Raw genomic sequence first — 26,527 nt, forward strand, 5'->3', positions numbered from 1 at the left:
CAAAAGAAATAAGCATTTAAATTATTATTACTGTACTGTTCATTATCAATTTGAATTAGATCTGGAGTTCAGCTGTGTAAAACCTGAATATGTTGTAGAGCCAAGTGTGTTGTTCTCTGAGGATGCAGCACACAAGCAGTGTCACACCTTTGCTGGGTGGTGTAGCTGCTGTTAATCCCTTACACTGTTCCTTCTTCTTTTAGGGAACAAACACACCAGGAAAAAAAAAAGGCTCTCCAGCTTGGTTTGGCCTGGCTCTCCAATTTCTGCTGCAGATTACAAAGGCCAAGCAGAACTAAGACTCTCTCAGCCTCAAAAGGGAACCAGGCACCACAATGGGACTCCCCAGCCGGGTCTTGGCCTGTGCCATCCTCGCCTTGCTGTCCCAGCACGTCACTGGGGGACTCATCAAGAGAATTATCCGGCACAAGAGGGAGACTGGGCTGAATGTGACCTTGCCAGAGGATAACCAGCCTGTGGTTTTCAACCATGTCTACAACATTAAGCTGCCCGTTGGCTCCCTCTGCTCCGTGGACCTGGACTCGGCGAGCGGCGACGCTGACCTGAAGGCAGAAATTGAGCCCGTCAAGAACTACGAGGAGCACACGGTGAATGAGGGGAACCAGATTGTCTTCACACACAGGATTAACATTCCCCGGCGGGCCTGTGGCTGTGCAGCTGCCCCAGACATTAAGGATCTGCTGAGCAGACTAGAGGAGCTGGAGGGGCTGGTCTCCTCCCTGCGGGAGCAGTGTGCCAGCGGGGCTGGATGCTGTCCTAATTCCCAGGCAGTAGAAGGTAAGGCGGGCTGGGGAGCTGCTCCTAGGGGAAATTCTTGTGCTGGCTGTAGATGTTGTTTAGAGTGATATTCCAATCTCTTTCAAGAATGAGCTCAAGTCAACCTTTTAAATTTGAATCGTAATCAAAACTGGGAATGTGTTTGGCCAGTGTGCAAGGTACATTCATTCACATTTCCACGGCTTTATGGATCTGTGGGTCAGGAGGTGGCCTGGGACCCCTTGTAGATGTGGCACTGAGCATGGACAGCACTTGGACATGGTAAATCTGTGTCAGAGTTAAGATTAAAACTCACAGTCCAAGCTCTTGGCTCCACTTTTTGTCCCCTTGAGGAAGCTGCCAATGTAACCATTTTCGCTTCCAAGTTTTCTTTAGCAGAGACCAATAAAAATACAGCAGGACATAAGGCAATAGACAAGCACAAATAGTTATAGAAGAGGGAAAAATGTGTCTGTCTGGTTGATTTTTAAGTTGAGGGAAGCAGTTGGTCATATAAGAGAAGAAATACAAGTCTGCAGATTGATGCGTCCCTCTGAGCTCAGAGCAGCCTCCTGGTTGCTGATACAGCTGATGACACAACACAATGTGCTGCCTGACTTTTGTGTTCTGGGGTGAATGGATGAATGATGTTCCACAGTGATGCCCTAATGAAGCAGTCAGGAAAGCTGCTCAGTCAGTGGGAGAGGATTTTGAGAAGGAAGGAGGAATCCAGCATGCTCAATTACCAAGTCACTGGCAGGGGCTCCTCACTGGCATTAGAGTGAATTAAAGCTTTTCTGGCAAAGTAAATCTAGTTAGAGAAAGAAAGAAAGACTCTCATTTAAAAACTTTAAAAACTGATATCCTGAAGGGAACTAGGAAAATCAGAGCCCTTTTGGGTCATGAGTGCCACTCTGGCCTAAGGCATCCTAGTGCCACTGGCAGTAATGAACTTTGGGCTCGTTGGTGCAGGTCGCCTGGACACCACACCCTACTGCAGCGGGCACGGCAACTACAGCATCGACATCTGCGGCTGCATCTGTGAGCCCGGCTGGAAGGGCCCCAACTGCAGCCAGGCCTCGTGTCCCAACGACTGCAACGACCAGGGCAAGTGCGTGGACGGGCTGTGCGTGTGCTTTGAGGGCTACACAGGCCCAGACTGCAGCCAGGAGCTCTGCGCCCAGGGCTGCGGCGCCCACGGGCGCTGCGTGGGCGGGCAGTGCCTGTGCCACGAGGGCTTTGTGGGTGATGACTGCAGCGTGCCCCTGTGCCCCCACAACTGCCACGGCCGCGGGCGCTGCGTGGACAGCGAGTGTGTGTGTGATGAGGGCTACACTGGGGAGGACTGCAGCGAGCTCATCTGCCCCAACGACTGCTTCGACCGCGGGCGCTGCGTGAACGGCACCTGCTTCTGCGAGGAGGGCTTCACCGGCGAGGACTGCGGCGAGCTCGCCTGCCCCAATGACTGCCACGGCAATGGGCGCTGCGAGAACGGGCTGTGCGTGTGCCACGAGGGCTTTGTGGGCGACGACTGCAGCGAGAGGAGGTGCCCCAGCGACTGCCACAACCGCGGGCGCTGCGTGGGCGGGCGCTGCGTGTGCCACGAGGGGTACCTGGGCGAGGACTGCGCGGAGCTGCGGTGCCCCAACGACTGCCATGACCGCGGGCACTGTGAGAACGGGCAGTGCGTGTGCTACGAGGGCTTCATCGGGGAGGACTGTGGGGAGCTGCGCTGCCCCAATGACTGCCACAACCGCGGGCGCTGTGAGAACGGGCAGTGCGTGTGCCATGAGGGTTTCACTGGGGATGACTGTGGCCAGCTGCAGTGTCCCAACGACTGCCAGAACCACGGGCTGTGCGTCAACGGGCAGTGCGTGTGCGATGAGGGGTACACGGGTGAGGACTGCGCCGAGCTGCGCTGCCCCAACGACTGCCACAACCGCGGGCGCTGCGTGGAGGGGCGCTGCGAGTGTGACAATGGCTTCACAGGGGACGACTGTGGTGAGCTCTCCTGCCCCAACGACTGCCACGGGCGTGGGCGCTGCATCAATGGGCGCTGCGTGTGCCACGAGGGCTTCATGGGTGAGGACTGCCGGGAGCGCTCCTGCCCCAGCGACTGCAACAACGCGGGGCGCTGCGTGGATGGGCGCTGTGTCTGCGAGGATGGCTACATCGGGGATGATTGCTCTGATGGTAGGTGCAGCGTCCCTCTGAACTGCTCCCCGTGGGCCAGCCAACAGCCTTGGATGCTTTGGGAAGGTTTTCCATAGAGCTGGGCCTTGTTGGTGCTTTTCCAACATAGTCCAAGCATCAGGATCAGGGATGCAGCAACACCAGTAGCTCTTGGCATCCTGAAATATCAGGGATAAGTAGTGTAGCGGTTTCTGGTGGCTTTTGGTGGTCACCAATACAACAGGCTGCTGATGGTGTTGCAGTGCCTTTGTCACCTCCATTTCTGCTCCCACCACAATGTCTCTGGTGCTGTAGCCAGCACTGGCTTAGATTTGTCACCATGACCCTTTAGTTCCTCACAGTACCTCTTGATGCTAGGAAAAGAAGCTGAAGGAAGCTCTTCTAACTAAGGAGAAAAGGGAAATGGTCCAGAGTCTTCTCCACATGTGTTTATGTATTCATATATATACATATATACATATAAATACACAATACATATGTATATGGATGTATGTATATTAGATCTCACAGAAGATTACAGGAAAATCATGGGATCAGCTGGAGTGGAAACTTAGCTATAAAGTCATATGCTTGGTTTCCCAAGACCAGTGACTCTATGGAAATTGATAGAAAATTTTGGCAGCCTGATAATGACAGGCAATGCACCATAAATGAGGTCGTTTTCTTTAGTAGATCCTGGGGGAGAAATTGTGAAACTAAATTTTGGTAATGAAAGAGTACTTTGGGGCTGGGAACACTATAAAAGACAATGAATACCCTTTAAAAGAAATTCCCATCGTTCATCTCCTCCTCCTGGAAGGTGCCTAAGCCCACACTTTGTGATCTTGCACAGGCAGATCTATTGCAAGTATTTATTCAAATAATAATGTTTTATTTTACTTTGGAAAAGCTGTGCAAATCCCAGGACTTCTAGCTCTACAATCACGTGTTGCTGCCAGTTGAATTAAACATCTGAATCCCTCGGGACCCAGCTATAGCACTCTTGTGCTGCAGCCATGAGAGGAGCAGCTGGAACACAGTCAGCCAGAGGTTGTGAGCAAGTGTGAGAGCAGAAATTGGCTTCTGGAAATGTCTGTAGTCTCCATCAGCTGAGCATTCCTTTCCTCAGCAGCTAATTTGTGGGACATGCCTTCCCCATTCCCTGCGTGTGAGATGAGCCTTAGGAACCGCTCCTGGGAAAATGTGAAACTGGGCAAGTCATTATTTCCTGAGCCTTGAGAACTTCTTATAACTTTGGCTTGGCTTTTTTTTTTTTTACCCCCTTCCCATTCCCAGTGTCTCCTCCAACTGAGCTGACTGTGACCAACGTGACAGATAAAACCGTCAATCTGGAGTGGAAGCACGAGAACCTCGTCAACGAGTACCTCGTCACCTACGTCCCCACCAGCAGTGGGGGCTTGGACATGCAGTTCACCGTGCCAGGAAACCACACAGCTGCCACCATCCACGAGCTGGAGCCGGGGGTGGAGTACTTCATCCGTGTCTTTGCAATCCTGAAAAACAAAAAGAGTATTCCAGTCAGCGCCAGGGTAGCCACATGTGAGTTTAATGTTCCCTGTACTCATCCTTTTGTCTACTCCAGTTGCATCCCTCTTTTGGGGTGTTGCTTATTTTGTATTTTCTGTTTTCACTTTGTATATGTTTGCTTGCATCCCTTTCTTGGGGGTATTTATTTTGAAGTCTTTATTTTCAGTTCAGATATATTGATTTACATTCTGGTTTTGGGATATTATTTCTTTTGTATTTTCTACTTCCAATTCAAATGTTGGCCTGGAAAAAACAGCCTTCTGCACTTCCATTTTCTACTTTTTTCCAGTACCAGGGACTGTGTTAGAAGCACAGTTCACAAGCTCTTCTGCTCTCCATGTCGCCCAGTATGGTGTCTTTGTGAATTAAGAACCTTGGCTTCTTTATAAAAATGCACATTTCTTTATTATAATGTACATTTCTTTATGATTATGTTCTTTTCTATTATAAAATTTTAAAAATTCTGGTAATTCTTCCTGAGAAAAAAATTAAAAATGCAACAGCATATAAAAGAGCAATATGAAATCACTTGAATTCAAACTATTTTGGCTAAAGTAGAGATTATATTTGTTTTGTATCTTTGCTATGATTTACTACATCTTACCTTTTATCTGCCTGTCTGTACTTCTGTTGTTCATCTTTTTGTTTTGTGCACATCACTGTCATATCTAAACATCCCAATATCAAAAGGTGCTCTTTATTTCTGTCACTCAGCTCATTTCTGGAGAGCTGGGGCAGGATTCAGCGCTCCTGACTTCCAAAGTTAACACCAGGCTTCTTTCAAGAGGGCACAAAAAAGAGAATTTGAGGGTAAAATTCTTTTTATTCTAAGGTGACATTTAACCAGCTCAGGAAAGTCTCTCCAAAGCCACAATAACTGGATCTGAGAAGAGTTTAACCACCTCAGCTGCAGATCCCCACCTGGCAGATATTTCTAGAAATGGAAAGATGCCCCACCCCAGTGTCCTATTTATGGGAATTTGACACTCATGTGAGAATATCCTTTTCTTCTGCCACAGATCTGCCTGCTCCAGAAGGACTGAAATTCAAATCTGTTCGGGAAACATCCGTCCAGGTGGAGTGGGACCCGCTGAACTTTTCTTTTGATGGCTGGGAGCTGGTCTTCCATAATATGGTGAGGAAGCAGTTTCACGTATAGAATGAAAAATCCTGGATTTTTCTGTTTGTACTCACTGATTGTCCCATGTGTTCCAGAAAAAGGATGATAATGGTGACATAACCAGCAGCTTGAAAAGGCCAGAGACATCCTACATGCAGCCAGGTTTGGCACCTGGGCAGCAGTACAATGTGTCCATCCATATCGTGAAGAACAACACCAGAGGACCAGGACTGTCCAAAGTCATCACCACAAGTAGGCACAACCTGTGTTTGGTCTGGTTTTAGTTGGCCACCAACAAAACATCTGCTGTTTGGAGGTTTTGAAACAAGAGAAAGTCAGGCTCTACACTGTGAGTTACTGGGGGTAGAAAGGAAATAGTGGAGTTGCTAATGAATACAAGAGGAAAAAAAGAATTCCTCTCCACTTCACCTGTTTGAAGCAGAATGGAAATGTATGTCCAGCTTAGCAATGCACTTTTATTCCTTTTTCAAGATGAACATCAGCAAGAACTAGAACTCCTTGCTAGAATTTGTTTAATCCTGGTGATATTTGCATGAAGAGCGTGTGAAGGTGGGGAACCTCTTAGGGTTCCTGCTTGACTTTCTTTTGGCATCTCCTGGTTTGAAGGAGTTTTGATGGATTTGCTTCTGATGGATTGATTCCATCTGGAGTCCAAAACCATAGGAACCAAAGGAAAAGCGTAAATGAGGATACTAATTTTAACTTTGTTTTGAATCATCAATTAAAAGCATAAGAATATGGGTGTTTTTCATGGCAGGATTTCTTTTTAAAGCCCCTTTTCCCCTCTCTTTTGCTTGGTAACAGAGCTTGATGCCCCCAGCCAGGTGGAGGCCAAAGACGTCACCGACACCACGGCTCTCATCACGTGGTCCAAACCCTTGGCTGAAGTTGAAGGTGTAGAGCTCACTTATGGCCCCAAGGACATTCCAGGGGACAGGACAACCATTGACCTCTCTGAAGATGAGAACCAATACTCCATTGGCAACCTGAGGCCACACACAGAGTACGAGGTGACGCTGGTCTCTCGTCGAGGGGACATGGAGAGTGACCCTGTGAGGGAAGTCTTTGTCACAGGTGAGGGGCTGGGAAGGTGCCACAGGGACCACCCATCTCCCTGTGCTGTTTGTGTCTTGTTGCTGGAGTTGGCAGCTACTGATCAACACAAAATCTGCCCAGTTTTAGAGGTACATGAAAGTAGAGAATAATTTCCTGTGTCTTTTATGCCTTGTTGCTCACCAAAATATTTAGAGCCCCCCACAAGATTCTAAATGCATTTTAAAAATGGGAATTAGGTTATTGTATCTTTTACCCTAAATCCCTATTTCAAAAAGCAAATTCCTCTAAATCATTTGTCTGTTTAATGAGCTAAATATCTTCCATAGTTCCTGTTCCATCTTATTTCTCTTTCCAAATTAGTTTAGAAGCAGAGATCTGGTTGTTTTTTTTTTCTTCTTCAGTTCTGCTAATATGTCCTGCCATTCTTTTATAAATTTACTATGCTCCTCAGTGATTCTGGGAATCTTTTTGGAAAGTGTGGGTCCTTTAGCAGGTTATCAAGGCTTGATGCATTAAGAGAGCTGTGAATTAGATCCCTTTTCATCCTTAAATACAGTTATTTTGGGGAAGGATTTGAGGCTACTGTAGGTGTGAAAAATGAAAGCTGATTGAATTTCTCCATAATATTCACCTTTTTTTTGAGACTTAGAGTTCCTTCTAGCCATGAATGCAAGATGTTACTGAACACAAATTCTAGAGATGACCAGTTTTTGCTCTTTTTTTTCTTTTGAAAGCTGACGACTTTGTAAAGGAAAACTATTGTCATCCAAGTATGTTTTCCACAAACACATTTTGTAATAAAAACTTGTCATAAAAACTTGTAATTATTACAAGCAAAAATGTTATTTTTGTCTCAGGAGATAGAAGTTACATTTCTTGAACTGAAGCTGGTGAAATCTGCTTTTCATGCTAGAAGACCTCTGGTTTTTGTAGTTAAGACATAACAGGATCATGTGAGAGGAAGCTTTATGGGTCACTTCACCTTCTCAAAAGCACTGTCACAAGAGACTGCTGTCAGAAGAGAAATATTCCTAATTATTTATTTATTGCCTGGTTGGTTCCAGACCTGGATGCTCCAAGGAACCTGAAGAGGGTGTCCCAGACTGACAGCAGCATCACCCTGGAGTGGAAGAACAGCCACGCCAATGTCGATAATTACCGAATCAAGTTTGCCCCCATCTCTGGTGGGGACCACGTGGAGATCACAGTGCCCAAGGGCAGCCAGGCCACAACCAGAGCTACACTCACAGGTAGGGGGATGGAGAGATTGTCACTAGTGTCACATTGTTTTTGTCACCCCAGGGCACAGGACACGGAGAAAAAAAATGTCCTTGTGGTCACCATACGTTAGAGGTACAAACAAGTTTTGAGTGATCTCAAGCACAATTTTTTTGGGGACAAGAGGTTACAAATTTGAAATTAGATGAGATATTAGGAAGGAATTGTTCCCAGGGAGAGTGGGCAGGCCCTGGCACAGGGTGCCCAGAGCAGCTGGGGCTGCCCCTGGATCCCTGGCAGTGCTCAAGGCCAGGCTGGACAGGGCTGGGAGCACCTGGGACAGTGGGAGGTGTCCCTGCCATGGCAGGGGTGGAACAAGATGATCTTTAATGTCCCTTCCAACTCAAACTACTGCATGATTCTATGATTGGAGTAGACCAAACTGAATTGAAAGCCATGTGAAATGGATTTACCAGCCAGCAGAAGACATGAAACCATTTCACCTCCACATGCATCCCTGAATCCAATGAATCAGTTCCCCTAATTCCAAGCAGTTCTGTGGAAGTGGCTTCACATCCCAAGCTCAAGAGGCATTTTCATGTGCTAGGGGTGGGATTCACTGGTGCCAGTCTGCAGCTTGTCAGCTGGAGGGTCAACAGAAACCTTAATTCTCTGCATAGAGGAAAGCAGATCTCTCACTTTGCATCCATTAAGCCTTCCTTATTCCAGAAATGCCTGCAGGCATATTCATATGGACAGGAACTTCTATTTCTTCTCCTCATCTTGTAGGTTTGAGACCTGGAACTGAATATGGCATTGGAGTGACAGCAGTGAGGAACGACAGGGAAAGTGCTCCTGCTACCATCAATGCTGGCACTGGTGAGTGTCCTGATCCCATCACAGCTCTGGAGGAGGCAACCTAGCTGGAGCCACTCTTCCATTTCTAAGAGATGCTGGAAGAGATATTTTAGAAAGTTCTTGATTTCATTTTGCTACTTTTCTCCTCAAGGAAAACAAAAAAATTCTGACAAAGGTCATGACCTCTCAATCTGACTTCTTTTTCCTGCTCCTCTTAATGTTCTGGGAGTTTCATCTCCAAGTGAGCTCCTTAATGATAATTATACTTGCACTGATCATTCTGGCCATCCTCTAAGCCTGTGAGGGTTTCTGGCAGGAATGGTGGTGGCCAAAATGTGGATGTGACAAAGAGAGGTTGCAGTACTCCTGGCTGACCTTCCAATCCAGAATTTTTCACACAATTCCCAGGTGAATTATCTGAAGGCTTTATTTCTGCCTCCCAAGTATAAGGGCAGGAAATTTGTTCTGGTTTTGTCTGTAAAGGAGAACATCATCATTATCTGTGGTGTTTGTGAGGTCCCCAGGACAAGGTGAGAGATGAGAATTTGACTCCATGTTCTCAGAAAGCTGATATATTATTTTATTATATTATATTATATTAGAAGAAAACGCTATACTAAAACTATACTAAAGAAAGAGAAAGATATCAGAAGGCTTCACAAGAATGATAATGAAAGCTTGTGACTGACTCCTCAGTCAGACACAGCTGATGGTGATTGGTCATTAATTAAAAACAATTCACATGGAACCAATCAAACATTCACCTGTTGGTAAACAAGTCCAAGCCACATTCCAAAGCAGCAAACACAGGAGCAGCAATCAGATAATTATTGTTTTCATTCCTCTCTGAGGCTTCTCAGCTTCCCAAGAGAAGAAATCCTGGGCAAAGAGGATTTTTTAGAAAATATCATGGTGACAATTCTCTACCCATTTCAAAGGGTCCCAAAGGTGGGCAGACCCTGAGCTGCTGCCAGACCCCCAGTGGAGATATTTGTTGGGGAAGATGAAACAGGAAAGCCTTATAAATATGATTGCCTGGCAAAAGATTTTGAGAATATAGAAACTATAAGCGAGATGGAAATGAAAGCAAGCTTTGAGATGCCTCAGTTACTGAACAACTGGAAAACAATGGTGTGGCCAGCTGAAGGTGATCCCCTTTTGATGGAACAACACCCTCTGCTTGCAGCCAGGCCCAAGGGGCAGAGCAGACCCTATAGCTTAGCAGAAGGGGCCAAAGAGGAGTTTGTAGGGTTTAAAATGTAACACAGGATGGTAATGGAATGATTCTTATAGGCTGTATGTAAATGCTGTAGGATTTGTATCTTGTACTGGATTGGTTAGTGAGAATTAGAATATTCAACACAGAAGAAGATTTATGGTATTGGAATGGGAATCTCGCTCTCTTACCCTCTCACTCTCTTAATCTTCTCATCCTCTCTCTCTCTCTCATCCTCTGTACCCCTCTCTTTACTTCTCTCAGGCCTGCTCTGAGCTGTGCCTGGCAGCTCCCAGCAGGGCCCTGCCCCCAGGCCCTTTGCAATAAACCCCAAGTTCCAGCCCTGGCTCCAGAGATCTCTCATCTCCATCTATCCCAACCATCCTACCCCTGACACTCCAACAGATATTCCTCGACAGATGCCTGAAAAAAAATCTCTCAGGCCACTTCAGTGACACCTCAGCTTTGTTTGTTTTTCACCTGTAGATCTTGATAACCCCAAGGACCTGGAAGTCAGCGAGCCCACTGAGACCACCTTGTCCCTGCGCTGGAGAAGGCCGGTGGCCAAGTTTGACCACTACCGCCTGGTTTACACCAATCCCTCTGGGAAGAGGAGCGAGGTGGAGATCCCAGTGGACAGCAGCTCCTTCCTGCTGCGGGGGCTGGAGCCAGGCACTGAGTACTCCATCAGCCTGCTGGCAGAGAAGGGACGGCACAAGAGCAAACCCACCACTGTCAAGGGCTCCACGGGTGAGTAACAGCCTCTGGTGGTCACTAGGCCAGGAATAAGTGCACCTGATTTCCTAATCCATGTCTGGGGATTGTCCTGCAGAGCAGACAGCTCTGCCAGCATGAGAGAGTGAAGGATAGATGGATTTACCAGCCAGCAGAAGACATGAAACCATTTCACTTCCACATGCATCCCTGAATCCAATGAATCGGTTCCCCTAATTCTAAGCGGTTCTGTGGAAGTGGCCTCACATCCCAAGCTCAAGAGGGATTTTCATGTGCTAGGGGTGGGATTCACTGGTGCTAAATCCATCTCTGTGTGTCCCTCCCTGCTGTGTTCACCTCCATGTTCCCAATGATTTCTTGCTCATCCCTTGAGAGGCCTCATAAAGAGATCATCCACTGGTCCTGTATGGATGTAGAACTCATTCTTTGTCTTAGGCTAGGCTGGGTATTTTTGTACATCATGTCTTCTAACATGTTTTGCTTTCTACAGCCAAAAACCCAAGAGGAAGAGCAAGCAGAATGTGTTTAACTTTGTTCCTGATTAATTTATTCTCTTCCCAGCAGGCCATCATCCCTCAGCAGGGCCAGTGGGGCTCTGATGTTGCCCTATTTCAGTTTTCTCATCCAAAAGAGGGAAAGGCTCCTGCCCCAATCTGGTCCAAGCCACCATTTCCACTGGCTACTGTGACTTATATTTGTCTGTTTCTGCCATCTCCATTTGTGCAAACCACTCCCACTGACCACTATCAGATGACTTGCTGAACAAGGTTTTATCCTTTGTGAAACATTTTGAGCCAAGGTTTGTTGCATAGACAATTATATCTCAGTATAGAACACAAGTCCTGAATCTTTAGGTTTCTCAGCCTAAATCCTGTGAGGCAAAGCCTCAACTGCTCTAAGCAAGCAGAGGTGGGGAGATGACAATCAGCTGGGCTACAGTTATTGTCCTTAGCAGACACCAAGGTGTTTATCCTTTTCTCCCCAGTGACCAGCTGTGAGGTAAGCACATGTCAGACGTTGTGGATTTTACAAATTAATAATTACACAGCTTAAATTAATAATTTACATAGATCAAAGCTGGGTTCGCATTCCCTGGCAGTGCTCACGCCAGCACAACCTCTGAATGCTTTATAGAGACAGCAATCCATCCATCAGAGAGTTACATGGTCTGGAAACCATCAGTCCTGATGAGTTGTTTGATGCCTAAGTCAGGCCTGTGTCCAGTGCAGGGAAAAATTAGGAAGCTTTGAGGCACATGCAGAAGAAAGGAAGATGTAGGATTGTGTGCCAGGGGTGAGCAGGCTTCCATTTTCCAGCTTTCTCTGTTGGAAGACTGAGAGGTTTCAAGGAAGTGTGCAGAGATGGTGAAGAGGCAGAAACAATGTGCTGTGGAATCTCACAGCCTGGTCTTTGCAGCACCAGCTTCCAAAGCTTCACAAGGTGGCTTCTTTTTCCTGGTTTGCCTTTTATTTATTTTTTTTTCTTTAGAAATACCTCCTCTGGCTGCTGTATTTGTTTTGTGTCTTTACTCAGAGCAGCAGTAAACAGAGAGGGCTCTGCAGTGGGCTCCAGGGAGGAGCAGTTGACATAACCTGGCTCTGTGACCTTTCTGCTGAGCAGGAATGGACAAATCCAAACACAGAGCACAGGGAGCAGAAATTCTCTGGAAGCCTGGACAGTACAAGACAAGTGGTCTCTTCAGTTTGCTTTTCCATCTACCCTCAGGACACTTCTCTTTATCCATGTTCCAGCACTTGGGAGGTCCCAAGTCCTCAGGCTGAAGCCAAACAATCTTGTTTTGCCCTCTCTTGTGGAGGCAAGCTGAAACATTCAGAACTCGTGAACCTCTAGCAAAGGACACATCACAAAATACATGATACAGGATGGAAGCCACTGTTGCTTCTGTCCCTTCACAGGAATGAAGTGCAGCTCAAGTGACAAAGTCTTTTTTAACTGATATCCCTGATCCTGCACTCAAGGGATGGCAAAGATCACAGAGTGACGTTTGCTAAATTTTGCTGAAAAGGAAAGACTGAATATTTCACATTTCCATTTGCTTGTTTGTCTCTTGTAGCTCCATGTAGTGTAACCCTAATGCAAGCATTGAGTCCTGACCCAGGGGAGCTCCCTGAAATGAGTTTTTTTTTGCTCCAGAGAGAATGCAGAAGAATTCCATGAGGGACCTGTTCCTGAGGGGAACAGACCACACAGCTTTAGTGTCTTGTGGTGTGTGAATAGAGGAGCCCACAGCAGTTTTGTGCTGGAGTAATGGGAGTGTCACAGCAGAGCCCTTCCTGCCCAGAGAACCCCTGGGAGCTGGGATTGACAGCCTCAAAACCAACACTTCCTATAGAATGGGGTGTGTGGATGGGCTGGAGAGCAGCACTCTGCTCCTCTGGAAGCTGAGTTACCACAGGAAGCTCCTTTCTGTTATTAGTGAAGGTGTCAGGAGGGTCCCACCTGCCATTGCACCAAGGTTTGACTCAGAAATTAAAGAAAATTACCCATTTTACCCCTTGGAGGGCCCTTGCCTTGAGCATGCCCCAGCAGATGAGCAGGGTGAGCACATCCCCAGCACTCAGACTGCAGCTTTGTCCTGTCCTGCTCTGCCTCTGGAGCCCTGCCTGCAGAGCACAGTGTGGGGCCTGGAGCAGGAGGGGTGGCAAAACATCAGGCATGAGAGGCCTGGGGAGATAAATGAGTGAGCATTAGAGAAACCAAGAGCCAAGCTCAAATTCCTCTGCTGAAGGACCCAGATTGTGCAGCACTGTTGATGGATCGTGGATGTGATGCTGTCTTGCCTCTGGGAGTGAGCTTGTACAGCAGAGCATGGCTTGGAGAAGTGACTTTTCCATTCTGCTGAATGTTTTCCACAAGATTTATGCTGTTTACCCAAGGCCCTTGTCCGCGGTGTGCGTCAGCCCCTCTTCCTCTCCTGGCTTCTCCAAGGCTCAGATTGCTCCACCCTTTTTTATACAAACTCAAAGAAACATCAGCAGGAATGATTAGGTGAGCCAGCTCCATGGGAAAGTGCAGTGCTGAGCACTGGGAAACTGAATTTGCCAGGGAAGATTGTCCAGTTTGTTCAGCTGGCTCCTCCTCTGAGAGCACCTGGAGCCTGAGTTCAAGATGAGGGTTTTTAGAGGTGACTACTCAATTTCTGGAGCATTGCTGGCTTGTGATGTGCTGCAGTGGTTTCTTTGTGAAATTCAGAGGTGCACAGGCACTGCAAGCCAGTTTAATCAGCTGATTAAGAGAGGGGAAAGTGGTTTAGCCAAAGGGGGCTGAAAAGAAAAGCTTGCTGGGTCATCAAGAGATTGGGAAAGTGGCTGAGAGCCCCTCCTGGGGAATAATTTAAAATCCCAGATTCAGAAGTAAGAAATAACCCAGAATACCTCTTGCTCTATCCCAAGGAGTTGGGGAAATGTCCTGGCAGCACATGAGCATCCATTTTAGTAAAACCACCAGAGAAACATTCCAGTGGAATTCCTCAAAAGGCCAACACCACTCCACAGCCTGGAGATTTTACCAAGAGAAATTGAGCTCTCTCCTAAGCTGACAGTAAGAAGTGTTCCAGCCTGGGAAGGAGTGCATGTTTGTTATCCATCCAGTTTCCCTCTTCAGCTTCTATCTCTGTTCATTCATCTCACCACTGTGAATCATTCTCTGGCTGTCACCCACCCACCTAAAGCTCTCAGAGCTCTCTGTTTTTTCTGCCCATCTCTTGTTAAATCAAGTGTTTGAGCTCCACTGTTCTTCAGTGGATTGTCTTTGATTGTCTTCCAGATTTTCCATTATCTGTTACAGCATTCTGCCTGCTAAACAAAGAACACTGATATTTCTGTGGTAATATCAGAGTATTTTCCATGTATTCACATCATTTTCATCTGTCCATCTTCTGTTTGTTTGTACACAAAGCCACATATTCCCCTGATACACATGGATTCACTGTGGGATATATGAGTGTTAATATCTGTGGCAGAGGAAAACCATTCTTTCTCACCCCCAAGTTAATTTGTGGAGTCATTAAGTCCAAGGTAATATTCAGAATTACATTCCCTATGTTCCATGGGACAACCTGTACATGGCAACCTCCATGTTGTTGCCAAAGTTGGTACAATAAAATAAAATAAATCCACTTGTGAATCCAGCAAATTTCTGGATTCAAATCTCACACTGCTGGTTGGACACTCAGGTTTTTTATAATATCCTTGAACTGCTGCTGCATTTTCCATCCAGATTGGAGTCACCAAATCCTTGTGTGGCTGTGCTAGAACAGGCAGGGATGTGGGAGAAATGTGGGGTGGTCAGGGAAAATGAGGGGCCAGTTTTGACTGATCTTACACAGGGTCCTCTCACACACCCTCAGTACATCAGGAGTGTAATGCCACCCCAATTTTATGTTGCCTCTTGCATTTTTGAAGGTTTTATCCTCAGTTTCCAGCTCAGGGTTCAGTTTCCCAGGGGGAGCTGTCCCTGTGGGATGCTGTGCTGCCCTCTCCTCCCCACAGGGCTGCCCACTCTTGTCTTCAGAAGAAACCCTTCCAGCAAAGCCCAGCCCAGCAAAGCCCAGCCCAGCAAAGCCCAGCCACCTCTGTGCCTGCTAAATGAACAACTTTGAGACTAAACAAGTGCCAGTGCTCTTGATGCTGTAATTTTTAGCCTGTTCCCAGAACAGGAAAGACCTGCTTGGCACCTGCTGATGCACAAGCAACTGGGAGTTGCAGAATGGTTCCAAACCTTCCTGCTTTGTTCCACGAGCAGCCTGGAGCAGGCAGATAACAATTCTGACAGGGATTTACTGGGAAAGAGGGGTTGATGGCAGTGGTGAGCATTGTAGCTGTGCTGCTGTGATGGAAACATGCTTATCTCCAGGATGCAGCATAGGCAGAGCCGGTTCAAATCATGTCTGGGGTGATTTAGAGGCAGTTCTTACCTAAATCAAGACTATTAATGTCATATGTAAATATAAATATTAATATTATATATAAATATAAATCAGTGCTTGTCTTACAGGCTTCTCTCCTTCCCAGAGGTGAGCAGAAAACAATGTTTTCACACCTGTAGTTAACCTGAGAGAATATTTACAAGCTAACATTTCTGCATCCATTTGAAAACATTCCTAATTGATTTTGCTCCTCTGGAAATGTATTTCTTTGTGAGGGATGTGTGAATGTGGAGACACGTAATGAATCCTGAGCAGATATTTGTGCTGAGCTGATGGATGGTGCTCCAGGACTTGCTCTCTCTTATTGAATGCAAGTGGAGCATGAAAGCAAGGAAGTCACCGAGGTGTGAAATGATGTGGCTTCCCACTAATGAGGAGATAATTCTGCATGTCAGAGAAATGCCCTGCCTGGTGCCTGGCATCAGAAACACGTTGCCTGTGACCTCCACAGCTCTCAGATTTCCAGAATCTCTCTGTTCCACAGGACATATCCACAGATCATTCAGAATGTTGAAAGCCAGGCCTCTCCCCTTTCCATTCCTGGCAATGTCCTGTAAGAAATATTCTTTAAGTTCTTTCTCTCCTAGTTTTTAGGCAAGAATGTGTGTCCCCTCCACTTTCTTCTGCCTGTATCACAATGGGTAACTCTTCCAAGCCTGTTTTTGGTAGGATATGAGGAGCTTTAGCATGTTTCTGCTGTGATTTCTCAGCCTGGGTTTGGATGTGTTTGTGATTTTTGGCATGAATTCCCTTCATGGCTTGTGTCAGGAGCATTCACTGATGGGTGTAGGGAGGACAAAGGACCTGTTTGGATACTGAGGGTTCCAATGTGATGTAAATGAGCAAAGTTCTTTGGAAGTAATCAAAGAGAACTGATTTCCATCAGCTGAGGATGTGCCAGCTCCCTGCTGGAAGCATTCCAGCTCCTCTCTGGCTCTTACAGAGCTCAGGGTGGCTCTGTGAGAACCAGGCTGTGTGTGCTGCTGCTCCCTTTGCTCCAGGCCTGGTTTCAGTCTCCAGAACCAGGAGAACTCCTCTGCTTGCTTTGTTTTCAGAGCTCCCAATGCACAGCACACAGAGTGTGTTGGAGCAGGTGTTGTTGTTTTGGGGGGTTATTATCAGGAATTTTTAGCACTTTTTAGCACTTCTGGAGCATCAGTCAGTGAAACACCATTTGATCCTCCCAGGCCTGCACCTCCCCAGCTCAGTTATTTAACATCCCCCAGCCCTGAACCTCCTGCTCTGCTTTTATTCCCCCCTCACTCACCCAGCTCAGAATCACTGGGGCTCTTCATGACCTTAACATAACCCCCAGGACTTCCAGTAGTTCCACCCTGTCCTGGGCAGCACGGGATGAGGCATTTGATCAGTTCCCTCCCACTCTGAAAGGCCTGTCCATTTTAAACAGAACACAGGGAATGTTTCTGCTGGGAAATCTTTGAGAAACAGAAATTCCCAATCTCCCAGCTGGCACACAATTCCAGATTAACCTCAGTGGAAGTACCCAATGCCAGCTCTCTTGGTCCCTGGAAGCTCTACCTGCTACAGGTATTTGCCATGGATTCACAGCCACGTGTTCCTTTTCTGCTTCAAAATACAGAACTTCATTTCCATATGGCTTTGGTACAGACTTTAGGCTTTGTGAGTGAAGCTTTTCCTCCTGGCTGGTTTATTCTTCCTTTTGCATGGGATGAAACCCTTACAGCTATGGAATGAGAGCCTGGGGTGGTGCAGCATGGACAATGGAAGGTGATGCAGCATCAAATCTCCCTTTTCAAACTGCATGCAGAGAGAGATGTTGGTGCATCTGCTGCTGCTAAGGGATATGGAAACAGAGAGATGCTGCATGTGCTTGTCTGGATTGTGCTCAAACACAGCAGGAGTTTGGCATGGAAGTGGTGATGTCAGAGAGAAAAACATTGTGATACCTTTCAAACTCCCACCTCTTACCCCCGTTCCATCAATTCCATGAGGTGCCAGGGCTGAGTTCAGTAATGACCAAAGCACCAGGGTGGGAGCTCAGATCTGGGGACTGCACTTGTCCAGCCCTCAGAACCAAACTCCCAACACGAGGTAAGCCACTTATGTAGAGACACAAAGATTATTTCACAGAGCCAGAACAGCCTCACCTCTCCATGGTTTGTTCTCTCTGATTATGGTTTTGATTTTTGGGGGTTTTTTGTTTGATTTTTTTAATAAGAAACATCATCCCTTGATCTTTACCATGGCACTGTGGTTGCTTTGTCATCGGTTCTGGATGGCTGAGGATTTTGGAGCTGCCCAGCAATCCTGTTTGGTTCATGATTCCACACAGAACCCTTTGGTCCCTGGAGAGCATGAGAGGTTGTTTGCTTTCTGTCAGACCTGCATGAGCAACAAATGGCAGGAAAAAGGGCTCTGCATCATGGAGGAGAATGAAACTGATCATTTGCAGAGAAATCAGAATTGCTTTCAACCTGTGATGGTTCCTGTATTCCTTATTATAATCAGGCTTCTATTTTAAAGATTTAACGTCACTGTAACTTTAGTCTCACTTTCATTTTAAGGAAATGTATTTGTTGTATTTGTTTCTGTTGCCACCCACAGATTGTGATCTCTGATACAGCAGTTCCCTTGCTGTCCTGCTCTCTCTTTTCCAGATAACAGTCCTGTTTTGACAGAATTCATATTTTACCTCAATGAATCTCCTTTCTGTTCCTGATAAGGGAAGACTGCTCTGGATCAATGCATTTCTTTTATTGTTGTTGAACATTGTCATCATGTCATAAACAATCTCTTTCCTTCTAACAGGATGGGAAAAGCTCAACAGAACTTCTGCTCCTGAATAGTAGCATTTTACTGATTTGTTAATGAATTTTACTGAAGGTTAAAATGATCTATGAGTGCTCAACCTCTGAAAATCCAGCCCCAGCTGCCTGCCTAAGGCTTTGAGCAGTCATGCAAAAATCACTTTGGTTTTACAGGGAGAAACTCCATAGGAGTGATGCTGCTGAGCCTAAATTTCATTTATTCCAGGGCCCCCTTAACTTCTGCATTACAATATGCATAAAGTTGATGTCTACGATTGACAAATCAGATCCATTTCCCTGCATGCAGCATCTCTTATGAATTCTCAGTCATGCAGAATGGGATTATTCAGAGACACTCTGTGCTTACTGTAACACTTATGTGCAACAATTCAAATAAATCAGAGGGGTGCTAGAAAATCAGCAGAGGCCACAGGTCAGTGACAGAGCACACAGGAGTTTCCAGGTAGAAAAACCAAGCAGTGCTCTCTCATTTTCCCCTCTGACTGTTAATGTTAAGGAATCAGTTGTATTCCCTTTGTAACAAAGAACTTTCCATTCTTGCTGAGCAAATGGCCTCAGCTTTCAGATTTAACAGCAGCAGAGTTACCTCTGATGGCTCCCAGCTTCCTTGGCCACCCCTGTGGGGCTTTGCGAGAATCTGAATTTCTGTGAATGAACATTTTGATTTTTAGACAAATATCACTAACTCTGAAAGTCCTGTCTCCACCCACAGAAAGGTTTTGTGGGTAGAATAATGAGCTAAAACACAAATCCATTAAAGACATGGAGGCATTTTCATTTTCTTTGTTGTTTTGTATTAGAAATAGTTCGGAAGCATAAGCAGCATCCTTCAGGTGGATGCAACTAAAATCATAAATATCTGAATCCCAGCTACTCTAAACCATCCCCTTTCCTACCCTTACAACACAGTTACTTCAGAATGGCACTGAAGTAAGGTTGTTTCACAACTCAGTGTATCACACTGAGTAAAGTTGTCACAGTAATACCTACTTATCTCATAGGGAGTTTAATTAATGCTGATAAAGCACTCACAGCTGTAAGATTCTCTATGAGCTGCTTTCTGTGGGCAGCCTCCCAATATTTGTTAATTATTACAATTCTTCTCTCACTGTTGTGTTTTGCCATGTCCCCAAAGAGACTTTATTGGAGTTATCTGAGGCAGCTGATAATGTAAATGCAGGGGGGGCATCTCTGTGGCCCTGATTAAATGTGAAATTCATTGACACAGAACCTCATTAAATAATCCGACATCAGCCCCGCTCTGCAACCCAAGTAACAGATTGCCTCTCTGTCCTTCTCCAGAGGAGGAACCCGAGCTGGGGAAGCTGTCAGTGTCAGAGCCTGGCTGGGATGGTTTCCAGCTCACCTGGACAGCAGCAGACGGGGCCTTTGAGAGCTTTGTGCTGCAGGTGCAGGAGGCTGGCAGCCCTGAGGAGAGCCACAATGTCACAGTGCCGGGGACACTGAGCTCTGTCAATGTCACCGGCCTCAAGGCCAGCACTGCTTACACCATCACCCTGCAGGGGCTCACTCGGGGCTACAGGAGCAAGCCCCTTTCTCTTGAGACCACCACAGGTACCTTCCCTGCAGCTCTTTCTGACAGAGATGTCAGCTCCTGGGAGTGCTGGCCAGGTCCTGCTGGCTGGGACAGCCTTGCATGAGCTCCTTCAAGCTTGGCTGAACATCTCTGCCATGGAAATGCCTCATGGCCAGGCTTCTCAATGCCCTGGTGCAGCCCTTCCCTGCCTGCTTTCCCCTTTTTGTGCTCCCTTTCCTCATTCACCTGGCTGACACTAACAGCAAAACCCAGCTGGATGTTGTACCTGCCTGGGAAAGGCCAGGTTGCCTGGTAAAGTTATAAAAATCATTCCTCTATCAACCTGGATAATCAAAGCCTGGGAGTGCTCAGTTTTTGCCATTCAGAAGCTGCCTCTGAAATTCTGCAGTAGCTTCTGTGGGACAGCCTTGCAAGGCCAGCCCTGAGCTCCTTAAAGCTTGGCTGAACATCTGTGCCATGGAAATGCCTCATGGCCAGGCTTCCCAGCCAGAGCTGCAGTGCCCTGGTGCAGCCCTTCCCTGCCTGCTTTCCCATGTTTTTGTTCCCTTTCCTCATTCACCTGGCTGACAATAACAGCAAAACCCAGCCGGATGTTGTACCTGCCTGGGAAAGGCCAGGTTGCCTGGTAAAGTTATAAAAATCATTCCTCTGTCAGCCCAGATAATCAAAGCCTGGGAGTGTTCAGTTTTTACCCTTCAGAAGCTGCCTCTGAAATTCTGTGTAAATTCAGACTCAGTAAACATAAAAACATATGTGTGTACCTGACTCAGGACAAGGACAAACCATATGTTCTCATATGGGAAAGGACACAAATTAATTGTTAATAAGACTAATAAAATGCATTAAGCCATCTAAGATCATGAAATAATCTGGCCTGTAAAAGATATAGTGCAAAAAATCAAATTCAGCAGAGCTACCCTGGCACAAAACTGGCCTGAAGGGAGGCAGGTGAGCTCTGTGATATCAGGAGCTTGCATGAAGCTCATCGAGGGCCCCAAAATAATTTTCTGGCTCATCATGTGAAAGGCAACAGTTTGAAATAAGAGCTTATGACAGGCTTTGACCATGAGAGATAAATGTATATTTACATCTCTGCTGTGTGGCTCTCTGATCCTCCCAGGTGTCATGATAACTGTAATGAACAGTGTGAATTAATTGGCATTAAAGGGGCACCAGTGGCCTTTCCTTCAGATAATTTCTACAAGAAATTATTACAATTAGACAATTTCTGCTGCCTCTGGGCCCCCCTCAGCCCTTTGCAACCCCCTGTCTCTGTGAGATAGCCAGAGCTGGCTGGTGCCAGGCTGCCCCAAGCACATGGTGCCCTGCCCAGAAAGGGATGAAAGCACCTGTGAGAACTAATCAGAATTAAAAGCACAAAGTGCAGCAGAGCTTGCTTGTTTCTGTAGAGCTTAGAGCAGCCTGGCTTGGGCAGGAATGGCTGTGCTGGGTCCCAGGAAAATGCTGAGCTTTGAGAGTCCTCACCAGGAGCTGGGAGCAGATGCCCATGGAGAGCAGAGCGATGTGCTGGACAAAGAGACAAAGCAGGAAACACATCATGGGTGTCCTGCCTCAATATGCAATGTGCTCCCTTCCTTTGCCCTGGTGAAAACAGCAGAAAATGCCCTGCTGAGGTTTTCCCTTCCCTTTCTGGGTCAAGCTCAGCAGCCAGCTTTTCAAAATCTTCCCTTCTGGGGACTTGCGATTGTTAAAAAATATCTGAACCTTCCTGTAATGCTGTGGGGATGTCTGCAGAGAGGAAAAAACCCCAAGGCATCTCTCCCTGTTTTGCATTTTGGCTCCAGCTCCAAAATTACAAGCCAGCTTTCACAGACTTAAGCTTTCACTGAAAGGGAAAGTAGAAGAGTAAACAAAACACAAGATTTTCTTTTGGATAAAGCAGCAGCTTTGGTTTTAGCTTCTCCTGAAACTGGAAGCTGTCTTTTCCAAATGCCCCAGGGGTATTCAAGACAGTCCTTTTGCATCTGCTTTCACGCTCAGACCTCAAAGACACGGCTGCTCCTGCAGGGAAAGGGAAATAACCATAGTTTTAAATGTTATTTTAATATTTTTTTTCCTTATCTAACATTTTGCGACGCTTTCGTTTGATTTCCTCCCCTTAGCACCTGTCTGCTCATAACAAGCTTTTACTCACACGCCCTTCCCCAGCTGGCAGTGCTGCCAGCATGGCAGAGAGGAGCCTTTGAGAGCAGGAGGAGCTCGGGGGCCCTTCTGACGGGTGTTGTTTCCCTCCCCAGGAGAGCAGCCCGGCGTTGCTGAGCTCACGGTTTCCGACATTACCCCCGAAAGCTTCAACCTCTCCTGGACAGCCTCCAACGGCGACTTCGACGTCTTTACCATTGAAATTATTGATTCTAACAGGTTGCTGGAGCCCATGGAGTTCAACCTCTCAGGCAACTCAAGGACTGCTCATATCTCAGGGCTTTCTCCCAGCACTGATTTCATTGTCTACCTCTCCGGGATCTCTCGCGGGTTCCGCACACAGGCAATCAGTGCTGCAGCTACCACAGGTACACAAAACCTACCTCAGTGCTAACTCTGCTTTTTTGAACTCTTCCTTACAGGTTATGCCCCCTTCCCTGCCCTCAGCTACCCCACAGCCCACCCATTTCCCAACCTGCTGCCTTCTGAGGAAGACCGGCTGGGGACACTGTGAGCTGTGACTGTTGGAATTTGAGCCAGCATCCCATCCAGCACAGCCAGGCAATCCCATCATGCTGGGATTTCATCCACACCATGAGTCTAGACATCAAGGTTGGGGCAGCTTCTGAGGCAGAAGAGAAGCAAAGCAAATATCCCAAGAAGCAAGTGGGAGATGATTCCTTACATTCACCTTTCAGCCTGTGTGTGCATCTGTCCCACAGCTCAGAGGGGACACAGTTTCTCTCAGAAAAGCTGATTTCTAGACACAGATTTACCCAAAAGATGTCAGGCACATTTCAGTCTGTGCCAGCACAATCTTGCAAGGCACATTCACTGCTTGAATTCCACTTCAATTATTCAGGTTGTGTTGGGTGAGAGATTGAAAAGTCCATTTGAGTTGATGTCAGAGAAAGGGAATAGGCAGGCACTGAGTTGTTGGCATGTTGAACATTTCAAGGTTTTACAGTTGACAGCTTTCCCAGAAAAGACAGAGAAGTCAAATGCTCAGGATGAGAGTGGGAAGTGAGGACTGGACTACAGAAACAGAACACTGTTATTGTAGGCAGATAATGGCTCATGTTATGATTGTTAAACACCTCCACCAAATTTTGCCCCTCTAGGAAAAGTTGCTGTAGTGATTTGTCATAGGAATGGAGTAAATGTGGTCAGTGAAAGCAAAATATCAAATCTCAGCTATCAGATAATATAATATCAATTTCCAGCAGCAACAGAATGTGAATATCCTCATGTGATGAGGGGTGGCAGGGTCAGGGTGGCAGCAGGGGTATGGGAAACATAGAGAAACACAAGGCTGGGTGACCCTTATGACCCGTGGTCATGTGAATTCAAACTTCTCAATTTATTTTATTGCTTTGGCTTTTAATAACTGTGATACATTTCCATTTGTTTTTTCTTCCCATAGTAGAAGAACTTCTCCTTAGCAAACTCAGTGTATCAAACGCTACCTCAGCCAGCCTGTCACTCACCTGGGAGGCACAGGACAAGGCCTTTGACCACTTTATTCTGGAAGTCAGGAACTCTGACTTCCCCTTGGACTCCCTGGTGCTCACAGTGCCAGGGGACTCCCGGCACTCTGTAGTGAGCAACCTCAAAGCTGCCACTAATTACACAGTCCAGCTCCATGGGGTAATTGATGGGCAAGGTGGGCAGACCTTGACAGCCATGGCAACCACAGGTATTTCACTGTTTCACCTTCCAGGTTTGCTTTTTATTCTCCTTTCTCTTGCTGTCCACCACACTGCTCTAAAACGTGGCTCCAACTCATCATCATTCCCTTGGGGAATTATAGTATGGATCCTTCCAACCATGAGGGGAGGCTGAAATGTACTGAGAGGGCTTGGAAAAAGATCTGTGGCAATGGAAAAGGCTGAAAAAGTGCCCCCAGCATTAAGAGAGGCAGTAGTAAACCATGATGGTTTCCTTATATATACACACCCCTCTGCAAGTTCAGTGTATATATAATTGCCTTGCTCCAGATGGTTGATGTGTTTCACTCAGCATCTTTGTGCTTGATCTTGAATGAAGTTGTTCATCCCACCCTCAGTTGCTTTTCTGGGGGTGGGAGAGAGGCCTTCATGTGGTTCTCAGCCTGGAGAGGCTCCTGCATGTCAGTTTTGTCCTCCTTAAACCCAAATGTCTCCCAAGGCATTTGCATCTCTGGTGGGCGTTCAGTGCCGCATGTGAAATGATCAACCCAAACTGCATGGAATGGTCTGGTCACCTTCTGCTGGTTCTGATATTTTCTCTGCCCAGGATTTTTATGTTCTCAGCACAGAGCAGGGCTCAAAAAACAAATTCCCCCCTTCTTGGTGGTCAGCCCACCACTCTGCCCCTTGCATTGCTCCCTTTGAGTCTCCACAGCCTGTCTTGTTTCCCTGGGTGGTGGTGGTGGTTCCAGGATGGCAGGAGATCACTAAGACTTGCCTGAGGATGTGATTCCAGCTCATTTTGCATGTAACATTCCTGGGAGTCAGGCTGTCATGATGGGAATGTGCCTGACCGTGGATGCAGGTGGCATGTGAAGGAATGTGGCCATGCCAGGTTGAGGTTGGAAAGGCCCAGTTTGCCCTCTCTGAGCTGCATGTGAGGCTGAGGGCTCAGTTTTCCTGGGTTTTCCACCCAAGCCTCTTTGCTTTGTGGATATTTTCCCCTCTCCTTGCCTGTCTTCAAGAGCACCGTGGTTGTACCTTCCCTGCTGGCCATGAAGGCATCCATGGTCACTGGTTGATAGCATGACATCTGTGACATCTGTGTCCTTAATCGGGGCCACTTCCATTCACCTCTTCCCAGACAGTTCCAGAGAAGGAGGTGGATTATTATTTAAAAGTCTTGCAATGAGGGACATGAGTAAAAGTTGGAACATCTTGCAGCAGTAGTTGTTTTTACCAAAGAAAAAGATTTCACTCTTTCACCACTCTCTGTCAGTGGGATCCTCTCTCTGACTTTTCTCCCAGCATGGATCACTCTTCCATCATTATTTTTCTGTGTCTCACTGGCTGCATTTCCCAAGGTGTTCTTGGTTCCTACACAATTGACAACATAAAAATTAGAAAATCAGCCCAGAGAGCAAGCACAGGATTCTCTGACCCTCTGACTGCTGGGTCGTGTTTGTTCTCTCTCTGGGCTTTAATGAAACTTTAATGATTTTTGTGCTAAGTGTAAGTTTAAAAAGAGAATGAGTAAGGAGCTCTCCCTCTCCTGAAGGACAAGTTTCTCTCCTGGCAGGGCAAGGATGTGAATTTGAATTATGTCCAGCAGAAAAGGAAAGTTTTGGCTTCTTAAGGAGGTGCCCTGACCACTGAACAGTGAGGAAGGAGAGCAAGAGCAGGGTTGTGGGATTTATGGTTTATTAGACATCCTCTGATTGTGCCTAATCAGAGGATGAGGAATATCTTATCTGTGGAGTCCAGGGAGGTTTTGGCCTGAGATTAGTGCTGAGATAATCCCTGAAATCCCTCATAAACCTCTGAGTCAAAAAACAGAAGTATCTACAACTCCAGGCAACAGAAACACCAAACAGAACCTGGCCTGTGATTTCAAGGATTCCTGCCTGAATCCAGCTTTCTCTATTTTGGAATTGCTGTGGGTCTGTATTGCCATCAAATTCCCAGTGTGGAATTCCCACAATTTGCATGTGCATGTTGTTGGTGCTTCTGTAAACCAGGCCCAGATATCATTCAGCAAGTTGAATTTATTTTAAAAAAATTAATGAAAAAATATAAAAGTCAGCACTAATTTCAGTGGCTTCTTTCCAAAACCTGAGAAAACAGCTCTTGCAATACTGCTTGTTAAAAAAATTATATTTTTTTTATTCAACCACAGCAAAACAAGGCTAAACCATTATTTTTGAGCACCTCCAACCCCCCCTGTGCTGATTCCCCACCCCCTTGAGTAAAGCTGCCTGCTCACCTGTGTTCCTTTCTCCCCCAGAGGCTGAGCCACAGCTGGGCACCCTCGCCCTCACAAACGTTACCCCTGACAGCTTCAACCTGTCCTGGACCACCCGAGCTGGGCCCTTTGCCACGTTTGTTATCAAAATCCAAGATTCCCTGGCGGCACAGGAGGCCCAGGAGCTGACGGTGCCAGGGGGCACCCGCAGCGCCCACATCTCAGGGCTCACAGACCACACTGCCTATGACATTCACATTCAGGGCACCACCAGGGCAGGGCTCCACACAGAGCCCCTCACTGCTTTTGTCACCACAGGTACCTGCTCCAAGCTTTGGAGTCCCTTTCTTGGCTCAGGGAAACGCGCGTCCCAAAAAGCATCTCCCCGGCATGAAGTGTCTTGCCAGCAGCAATGGGT

The 26,527-nt window shown here is 46.7% G+C and overlaps 1 protein-coding gene across 4 annotated transcripts in view; it reads left to right on the top strand.

The window, feature by feature from the left end:
• The window catches only part of TNC (tenascin C), a 78,736-nt gene that overhangs the window by 25,439 nt on the left and 26,770 nt on the right, over window positions 1–26,527 (top strand). For 2 of the 4 annotated variants that reach the window (XM_071453631.1, XM_071453632.1), the window contains exons 2-10: window positions 204–798; window positions 1,750–2,970; window positions 4,246–4,509; window positions 5,517–5,632; window positions 5,713–5,869; window positions 6,443–6,712; window positions 7,759–7,944; window positions 8,702–8,791; window positions 10,473–10,736. In XM_071453631.1, the coding sequence (XP_071309732.1) occupies window positions 336–798; window positions 1,750–2,970; window positions 4,246–4,509; window positions 5,517–5,632; window positions 5,713–5,869; window positions 6,443–6,712; window positions 7,759–7,944; window positions 8,702–8,791; window positions 10,473–10,736 (3,031 nt within the window). In that variant the 5' untranslated portion in view covers window positions 204–335. Of the gene's footprint in view, window positions 1–203; window positions 799–1,749; window positions 2,971–4,245; window positions 4,510–5,516; window positions 5,633–5,712; window positions 5,870–6,442; window positions 6,713–7,758; window positions 7,945–8,701; window positions 8,792–10,472; window positions 10,737–19,781; window positions 20,055–22,295; window positions 22,569–23,623; window positions 23,897–26,151; window positions 26,428–26,527 lie in introns of those variants that run through there. The other 2 variants (XM_071453633.1, XM_071453630.1) reach the window with 2 other exon arrangements.

This window comes from Agelaius tricolor, unplaced genomic scaffold (assembly GCF_023055355.1).
Source record: "Agelaius tricolor isolate 1412-34295 unplaced genomic scaffold, bAgeTri1.0.p SCAF_37, whole genome shotgun sequence".
NCBI classification, from domain to species: Eukaryota; Metazoa; Chordata; class Aves; order Passeriformes; family Icteridae; genus Agelaius; species Agelaius tricolor.